At 40.1% G+C, this 10,000-nt stretch overlaps 1 protein-coding gene and 1 pseudogene across 1 annotated transcript in view; one reads left to right on the top strand and one right to left on the bottom strand.

Moving 5' to 3' along the window:
• Positions 1-5,945, bottom strand: part of LOC138055751 (tetratricopeptide repeat protein 28-like) — a 6,816-nt gene extending 871 nt beyond the window's left edge. The window contains exons 1-4 of the mRNA XM_068901627.1: positions 5,882-5,945; positions 5,643-5,780; positions 4,220-5,594; positions 349-3,999 (exon numbers count right to left, since the gene is read on the bottom strand). Coding sequence (XP_068757728.1) covers positions 349-3,999; positions 4,220-5,594; positions 5,643-5,780; positions 5,882-5,945 — 5,228 coding nt within the window. The remainder of the gene's footprint in view (positions 1-348; positions 4,000-4,219; positions 5,595-5,642; positions 5,781-5,881) is intronic.
• A 40-nt stretch (positions 5,946-5,985) lies between these two features.
• Positions 5,986-10,000, top strand: part of LOC138055750 (cytochrome P450 3A24 pseudogene) — a 12,660-nt pseudogene continuing 8,645 nt past the window's right edge.

The following is a 10,000-nucleotide window of genomic DNA, read 5'->3' as shown; positions in this document are numbered from 1 at the left end:
TTCCAAAAGATGACGTTCAGAGATCTATGGGAGAACCGAAAGATACATTGTGAGGTGATAAATAGGCGATGTTCACCAGTTAACAAAAAGCCAGAAAAAGCCAGAAAAGGCTGAACGAAAACAGTTTGTCCACCACTGTGAAATGTGTCAGTTATGCTTCTGTGCTTTCGTGATAGGCATATGGAAACTACGTTTGTGACAAAAGCGTGTTATAGGAGACTTTGAATTGTTTACACTACAAAGCTAGCATCTCGTTATTATGCTATCGTAGGCCTATTTGATTTATATTGTCAGTTTTCCAATTTGAAAGTACTCTTGTTTTCTGAGTTAAACTCGAACTTAACATACCATTTTTTTGGAAATTCCAGCATGACATCATCGCCAACCAGCACAAATGGCGCCCAGTGCTTTATAGCGCAATACTGGTTTGACTCTCGGAGAGATTTCATTGCTTGTTGAAGAGCTGCACTTGCGCTCTTTCCACTTAGCAGGTTCTGGTAGAAGCTCCTCATAAACAGCAACGTTGCCTTGTCATCAATTGCCCAGAGTGACACCAAAACAGACCGAGCTCCAGCACACAGGAAAGCCCTCGCAATTCCCACCACTCCCTCAGACTTCACTTCTCCCCGGCCACTGTGACAACAGCTCAGCACAACTAGTCTTGCTCGAAGAGAAATTGTCTGAACATCCGACATTTTCAAAATGAAGTCTTCCTCTTTGGGAATTGGCGATTTCCGTTCGGTATTTGGGGCTAAAGCAATTTCTCCCGTCTTTTGGCATCCGTGTGCTGCAATGTGAACTAAAGCAACTGATTTCATCTTTTTTAGCACCTCAGCTTTCGTGGCACTTTTTCCAGTCAGCGGTGTTGTCTGCAGAAGTTCTCCAATCATCTCTACTTCTTTTTTTGCGAACTCAAGCTGTTTCAAAATGGGTTCCCCTTTCTTGTTAGTAACTTCCTTCAACCACGGATCACCTACAAGCAGTGCTCCAGTCTTACTGTGGAAGTCTTCAGGTGCACCAACGATCACATTAAAGGCGGTCAACGAGGGAACGGTGCGGATTCTGATAGATTCACTCAATGCAGAATATGGAGCCAAGCAAAATGGTCCATCGGGAACAACGATTAACTCATCTCCCTGGAGCAAGTCTGCAATTGGCCCGAGTAGGACATCATGCAACGGTTGTAAAGAGTTAACGGAGGATGAGGATGGCAGAACTGTTTTCTCACTGATAGGTTTTCTGCTGCAAGACAGGTCACAGCGTAATGGATCCAAAGAACGATTCTCGCATCTGACACCATCCCCTACGCTGATCCCTCTCAACATAGTTTCCATCAACAAATCAGCACTTCCATTCGCGATTTCGTTTTGTCGAAAGCTGATCTTGCTGTCTTTTCTTAACACCCAAAACGTGATCTTGTTCTCGTCAAGTGCCACAAAAACTGCTTGTGAAGGTAAAAGCGCTAATGCAGCTGAAAGAGTTTTCTTCGGAGCATGTGCAAAAAAAGATTGAGAGTCAATGCCGTATTGTTCTTTCAAAATATCCATCAAAGCCTGTGCTCGGCCTTCCTCAGCAGCATACAAAGCTTCTTCAATGTCTCCATTCTTCAAAAGTGTCCTCCACAGAGCAGTGTATGACACGCGATAGCAATCACGAAAACGTATTTTCCATTCATCTTCTGACTTCAGACTATGCCTTGTTTCATCAAACTGTTTTATACTTAAACGATAACAACTAAGTGCATTAATCAAGGAACCCGACAATTCATGATTATGACCTAGCGAATACCACGCGATTCCCTTTCCTACACAGTGTCCAATTTCCGTGAAAATAGTAAGGCTATGTTCATAATACTCCATGGATTCCTTAAAATGACCCATTTTAAGATAGTAATTTCCCAGATTTCTACAAGCTGATCCCTCACCAGCCCTATACCCTAATTCTTTGGCAATGCTCAGATGTTTTTCATGGTACGCTATGGCTTGTTTAAAATTACCTAGACGAAGATAGGCACTTCCCAGACTTCCATAGGCTGATCCCTCCCCAGCCCTATTCCCTACTTCTTTAGCAATACTAAGATGTTTTTCGTAGTACTTCATGGCTTGTTTAAAATTACTTAGACCATGATATGCCCTTCCCATATTTCCATTGGCTGATCCCTCCCCAGCCCTATCCCCTATTTCTGTAGCAATGCTGAGATGTTTTTCGTAGTACTCAATGGCTTGTTTAAAATTACCTATATTGCGATAGGCATTTCCCAGATTTCCATAGGCTGATCCCTCACCAGCCCTATCCCCTACTTCTTTAGCAATACTAAGATGCTTTTCGTAGTACCCCATTGCTTGTTTAAAATTACCTAGATTGCGATAGGCATCTCCCAGATTTCCATAGGCTGATCCCTCCCTAGCCCTATCCCCTACTTCTCTGGCAATACTAAGATGTTTCTCGTAAAAGTCTATGGCTTGTTTAAAAGTACCTAGACTAAGATAGGCATTTCCCAGATTTCCATAAGCTGATCCCTCCCCAGCCCTATCCCCTATTTCAGTAGCAATGCTAAGATGAGTTTTGTTGTACTCAATGGCTTGTTTAAAATTACCTATATTGTGATAGGCAACTCCCAGATTTCCATAGGCTGATCCCTCCCCAGCCCTATTTCCTACTTCTTTAGCAATACTAAGACGTTTTTCGTAGTACTCAATGGCTTGTTTGAAATTACCTTGATTGCGATAGGCAACTCCCAGATTTCCATAGGCTGATCCCTCCCCAGCCCTATCTCCTATTTCTTTAGCAATACTAAGACTTTTTTCGTAGTACTCAATGGCTTGTTTAAAGTTACCTAGACGAACATAGGCATTTCCCTGATTTCCATAGGCTGATCCCTCCCCAGCCGTATTCCCTATTTCTTTAGCAATACTAACACTTTTTTCGTAGTACTCAATGGCTTGTTTAAAATTAGCTAGACAATTATAGGCATTTCCCAGACTTTCATAGGCTGATCCCTCCCCAGCCCTATTCCCTATTTCTTTAGCAATACTAAGACTTTTTTCGTAGTACTCAATGGCTCTTTTAAAATTACCTAGACCAAAATAAGCACTTCCCAGATTTTCATAGGCTGATCCCTCCCCGGCCCTATCCCCTATTTCCTTAGCAATGCTAAGATGAGTTTTGTTGTACTCAATGGCTTGTTTAAAATTACCTAGATTGCAATAGGCAACTCCCAGATTTCCATAGACAGATCCCTCCCCAGCCCTATCCCCTATTTCTTTAGCAATACTAAGACAATTTTCGTGGTACACAATAGCTTGTTTAAAATTACCTAAACAGGCATAGGAATTTCCCAGATTTCCATAGGCTGATTCCTCGCTAGCCCTATCCCCTACTTCTTTAGCAATGCTAAGATGTTTTTCAAAGTACTCAATGGCTTGTTTAAAATTGCATATATTGCGATAGGCATTTCCCAGATTTCCATAAGCTTTTCCCTCACCAGCCCTATCCCCTACTTCTTTAGCAATAATAAGATGCTTTTCGTAGTACCCCATTGCTTGTTTAAAATTACCTAGATTGCGATAGGCATCTCCCAGATTTCCATAGGCTAATCGCTCCCCAGCCCTATCCCCTACTTCTGTAGCAATACTAAGATGTTTCTCGTAAAAGTCTATGGCTTGTTTAAAAGTACCTAGACTAAGATAGGTGTTTCCCAGATTTCCATAGGCTGATCCCTCCCCAGCCCTATCCCCTATTTCATTAGCAATGCTAAGATGAGTTTTGTTGTACTCAATGGCTTGTTTAAAATTACCTATATAGTGATAGGCAACTCCCAGATTTCCATAGGCTGATCCCTCCCCAGCCCTATCTCCTACTTCTTTAGCGATACTAAGATGTTTTTCATAGTACTCAATGGCTTGTTTGAAATTACCTTGATTGCGATAGGCAATTCCCAGATTTCCATAGGCTGATCCCTCCCCAGCCCTATTCCCTATTTCTTTAGCAATACTAAGACTTTTTCGTAGTACTCAATGGCTTGTTTAAAGTTACCTAGACAAACATAGGCATTTCCCTGATTTCCATAGGCTGATCCCTCCCCAGCCCTATTCCCTATTTCTTTAGCAATACTAAGACAATTTTCGTGGTACATAATGGCTTGTTTAAAATTACCTATATTGCGATAGGCATTTCCCAGATTTCCATAGGCTGATCCCTCACCAGCCCTATCCCCTACTTCTTTAGCAATACTAAGACGTTTTCAAAGTATTCAATGGCTTGTTTAAAATTACCTATATTGCGATAGGCATTTCCCAGATTTCTATAAGTTTTTCCCTCACCAGCCCTATCCCCTACTTCTTTAGCAATACTAAGATGCTTTTCGTAGTACCCCATTGCTTGTTTAAAATTACCTAGATTGCGATAGGCATCTCCCAGTCTTCCACAGGCTAATCCCTCCCCAGCCTTATCCCCTACTTCTGTAGCAATACTAAGCTGTTTCTCGTAAAAGTCTATGGCTTGTTTAAAATTACCTAGATTTTGATAGGCAGCGCCCAGATTTCCATAGGATGATCCCTCCCCAGCCCTATCTCCTACTTCTTTAGCGATACTAAGATGTTTTTCGTAGTACTCAATGGCTTGTTTGAAATTACCTTGATTGCGATAGGAAATTCCCAGATTTCCATAGGCTGATCCCTCCCCAGCCCTATCCCCTATTTCTTTAGCAATACTAAGACTTTTTTCGTAGTACTCAATGGCTTGTTTAAAGTTACCTAGACAAACATAGGCATTTCCCTGATTTCTATAGGCTGATCCCTCCCCAGCCCTATTCCCTATTTCTTTAGCAATACTAAGACAATTTTCGTGGTACATAATGGCTTGTTTAAAATTACCTATATTGCGATAAGCATTTCCCAGATTTCCATAGGCTGATCCCTCACCAGCCCTATCCCCTACTTCTTTAGCAATACTAAGATGTTTTTCAAAGTATTCAATGGCTTGTTTAAAATTACCTATATTGCGATAGGCATTTCCCAGATTTCCATAAGCTTTTCTCTCACCAGCCCTATCCCCTACTTCTTTAGCAATACTAAGATGCTTTTCGTAGTACCCCATTGCTTGTTTAAAATTACCTAGATTGCGATAGGCATCTCCCAGTTTTCCACAGGCTAATTCCTCCCCAGCCTTATCCCCTACTTCTGTAGCAATACTAAGATGTTTCTCGTAAAAGTCTATGGCTTGTTTAAAATTACCTAGATTTTGATAGGCAGCGCCCAGATTTCCATAGGCTGATCCCTCCCCAGCCCTATCCCCTATTTCATTAGCAATGCTAAGATGAGTTTTGTTGTACTCAATGGCTTGTTTAAAATTACCTACATTGCGATAGGCAACTCCCAGATTTCCATAGGCTGATCCCTCCCCCGCCCTATCCCCTATTTCTTTAGCAATACTAAGACAATTTTCGTGGTACGCAATGGCTTGTTTAAAATTACCTATACAAGCATAGGCATTTCCCAGATTTCCATAGGCTGATCCCTCTCTAGCCCTATCCCGTACTTCTTTAGCAATACTAAGATATTTTTCGTAGTAGTCAAAGGCTTGTTTAAAAGTACCTAGACGAAGTTAGGCATTTCCCAGATTTTTATAGCCTGATCCCTCACAAGGGTTATTTCCGTCTTGTTTAGCATTACTAAGATGTTTTTTGTAGTACTCAATGGCTTGTTTGAAATTACCCAGACTAAAAAAGGGTATTTTCAGATTTTGATAAGTTGATCCCTCCTCAGCCCTGGAGGCTATTTCTATGAAAATATGTAATGCTTTGCTTAATCTTTTATGGACTGTTGATAATTAGGTATGTTGAGGTAAGCACCGCCGAGATGAAAACGAACCCTTCCTTCACGATCCCTGTCTATTACACTTATGGCAATTGCAAGCTCTACAGTTTCTAACTTTCCATCTACCATTCTTCAATAACTAAATGACAATTAAAACTTTTTCGATGAGATGGTCCAATGTCAAATCAAGGATGAAGCTGAAAGGAAAGAAAGGTAAAGACGCTTGATGTTTAATCTGCTTTTTAAAGTAATAAAAGGTTATGGAATATTATGTATTCTTTGTTACCAAGTCGTTCTCTAGTAACGGTGAAATCGATAGTACTGAAAATTGTCCATTGCTGTTCATTGCCACATCTAACCACTCACTGCTATTTTTTTTAAGTTTTTAAACCACTGTAGAATTTTTCCATGGGGATTTTAAAACTTTCGCCCTTGCCAATTTACCTTTGCTTATTCTCCCCATTAATGTTTTAAGCCGAAACTGACAGCTTCTCTCGGCCCTTAGCCATGCAAAATTTCAGTGTGGCACAGAGGCTTTTTGTTTTGAAATTAAAAGTGTGATTAGTATAATTATAATTACCTGGCCTATCAATGAAAGTGAGGCTAGAGTTGAAATTATTTTGATAGAAACTTTGCTGCTTCCAACTTATTAGCATGAGAACATAATTAACATAATAAAAGCAGTTAGGTCTGTTTCATGACAAGGTCAACTCCAACCTCTCTTTCATTTAAAGGCCAGGTAACTAAGCACATAACTGCAAAAAAAAAATTGTATTATCGAGTTTTCGAAGGGTCATATTATTTTACATATGTTTTTTTTTTTCAGTTTTGTATGCCGATTGCAAGAAACCCGGCGATCCAAAGTGATGGTCCTCCGAGAAATAGCATCTGGGTCTCACACTTTAAACATAGGTACATACTTGTTATTTACTCAACAGAATATAGAATATTGGGTTTTTTCGATAATGACGAATGCATAAATAGGTTAGAGTGCAAAAGAGGTTTCAGAGTGGAATACGAAAGTTGCTATGGCAAGAAAGCGATGGAGTGATGTTATCGAGTATGTGATAAATAAATAAATAAATGTTATTCACCGGCTGGGAGGTCCGTATAGGAAAAAACTGTGCCTGAGGTCTTGAATACGGCCCGAGGCCGCAGGCGGGCCTATTTATTGTATTTCCACTTTTTGTCTGAAAATGAACAAGGCAAACTGGTTTGCAAAAAGTCTTTCTACCTGCTATACGTCGCACTGTCACAAATGAAATTACTGAAAAAAGCGCAGCAATCGCAAAGCTCAAAGAAAAATGATAGATTAACGATAAGACAGAACTTCGAATATCTCTTAGTGCAATAAATATAAAAAAACAAACAGTTATATTTCATGGTAAGCACAGAGAAATGAGCTAAACAAATTATACAATGATGTTTGAAAAATTCGTACAAACAGGCGAATAATTTCCTACGTATTAAAATGCTTTGTCTTGTTGAAAATGAAACGAAAGTTCTCAAAACAGGAGGAAGAAATTTAGTGAAAAATACGCAAACATCTGTATCTGCCTTCATATCTTATTATTACAAGGAATCATCTTTGTTCTCCGTCAAGTCCTTCAGAAATCAGTGCAAAACTTGGAAAACTACACAAGAAAAACTTGTTGACATTTGCATTAGTTCACGCCGGAGAACTTTCAAGTTTCACTCGTGCCCGTAAATCACGAAATGCACTCGCGTTCATACCATTTCCTTTACATATACACATTGAATACTTTATACATACACGGTAAAATCTTCAGTATATATTACCGTGAGAGGTTTTATTACAACCAGACTGTTTTACAAGATTGTCGTGTGGGAGCCCGACGGACAGGTCCTATAAAGTTGGTCAGTTTGCCAATTGAAATTTCCTGGGGAATCTAATTTCCGTAAGCCGACGAGCAAACGTAACCATAACAGTGACCCGCTATAACAAAAAGCACGCTTCCAATAATTTGTGCCTGGCATGGGCAGCTCGAGTTTAGCCTCAGAGTCTCTTAAGTTATATTGTGTACTGCGGGTATGAAATAAATTCTGGAGGTACGCTGGGGAGAGGCCTTTGATTATTTAAACATCAGTATAGCTTTGGTCTTTTTCCGGCGTGCAATATTAGATTATTCCAATTATCCAGATCTAAAAAGAAACTGGCACTTTGTATCGTAATTGAAGCTGGTTTATCGCCCTGGCAGCTCTATTTTGAAGCTTTTGGAGTTTATCACTTGAAGTTCAGTTGCAATGGCCCCAAACGGAGCTGCAATAATCAAAGTGTGGTAAGATGATCGCTTGATAGATTTGGAGGGCAGTGCCTTCTCCTAAGATGGATGGTCTTCTACGTTTAAGGGCGCCTATAGCTGTAGATATCCTCACACTAATTTCATCTATATGTTTAGACCATGAAAGGTGTTCTCATTGTCGAGATTTAGCCAACCTTCACTTTCAAGATCGTGTGGGGGATGACCTGCAGTATTACCGCGTCCAAGTGAAGGGGTTAAAACACACAGGAGCGGCGGAAGCCTGGTTACAGCTAACATCGAATCGTGCCTTTCGACACCATTCACAGTGCCTTTTTTTTCTTATTTCTAAAGCCTAATTTTAAGAGGTGGTAAGACGTTTCCTTAGCAACAAGCCTTTTAAAGACTTGACTGGAAGTTTTAACTTCCTGTAAATTCTAACATGGACGAATTTGCAATCAGGCTAGTTGAGGGAAACGAAGACTAATTTAAGCAACATAAATCACTTCCGCTTTAGTTTCTATCAATAACGAAATTGGCTTTGGTTTAAACAGCTTCAAGGTTAAAGGGATGAGCGGATGTAATAATCAATCATTTTTTGCGAACACATTCAGCCTTTTACTGAAGGATAAGCCGAACAGGGGGTTCGAAACAGGAACTGTTTAGTAACGGCCACTTACATTGGTTGAGTAAGGTTGACTCTAGACGGGCGTATTTATGGAACCACAGAGTACTGAATAGTGACAGAGGGAAAATTCCCTTTTCTGGGATGCAATTAAAACAGACCAATATTTATCGGTCAGTTTAAAAATCGGACTGCGGACTGAGGACTGCACTAATTAGGGACACTGAGAACTGAAATCAACAATTGACGCAAATCAAGTCAAACACTAGAGGGAGTGGAAAATTGATATGAGGAAGAACTGAAACATTTTAGGCATAAACGTCATCTCTTCGTATATTTCCATCTTTTATATTAAAGTCCTCTGACTGTTGTTGTCGTAGTTCAAGCCAGGAAGACCGGATGGATTCAAGACTCACGGAGAGTGTTTTGGCTCGTCAGGCAATCTTTTCTTCCAAAGTCTGCGTAAGAGGCTAAAGATGAAGTCGGTAGTGTGTACGCATAAATCAGGACATGGACTATAACAGTTCTTCTCTTGGTCGAGTGCTGTTTACAGAAGGATCCACAGTCCGCAGTCCGCAGTCCTCCCTTTATACTGACCCCTTGTTTGAACAAGTTAACCACTGAGCAAGACAATTCTGATTTACTTGGTTAATCATTAAACAAATAATTTCAAATAATTCCTATCGAGTTCAGCAGTTGCAAAATTCAAAATGGCGTTGCCAAAAAAACCAAGTGAGCTGAAATGCTGGCACAATAGTGAACTAGCGCTTGGGAAAGAACAAGAGCTTCAAATATTCCTTCTGAAATATTGCTTCTTGAATCGTTTTGCATTCAGGGCCCTTTCTTTTGCATTTGACGCACCAATTGCTATACGACAAAACGCGTTTTATCTAATGAGAGAGGTCTAAAGTTCACTTATTAATAAAACCCAGCACAATGACAACTTTAACAAGGAAAAGCCTAAAGGAGAGGAATCGTCATTGATGTCCTATTCATATTATTGGATCATAGTTGACTGGGTATTCAAAATAAGTTATAAATACACGCCATGGATCAGTGGTTCATTGAGCAAGCTAGATAAGTTATTCATGAGCTATTGGAGATTTAATGTTACAAACAGTGCCGAAACATCGTTAAGTTCATCACAGGTAGAAAGAAATTGCATTGCGTTGGGGTAAGAGCATAATACTTTATTTCTAAGTCTTTCTGACGAGGAGGGGGTAGGGGGCATTGAGGTCTGTTACAGACTGCAAACTTCCCTCCAAAACTCACCGAAAATCGCTTTCCGCAAAACTGAA

Source organism: Montipora capricornis, chromosome 7 (assembly GCF_036669925.1).
Source record: "Montipora capricornis isolate CH-2021 chromosome 7, ASM3666992v2, whole genome shotgun sequence".
In the NCBI taxonomy this organism is placed as follows: Eukaryota; Metazoa; Cnidaria; class Anthozoa; order Scleractinia; family Acroporidae; genus Montipora; species Montipora capricornis.
The sequence above is the reverse complement of the archived record's forward strand: the minus strand, read 5'-3'. Positions and strand labels throughout refer to the sequence as shown.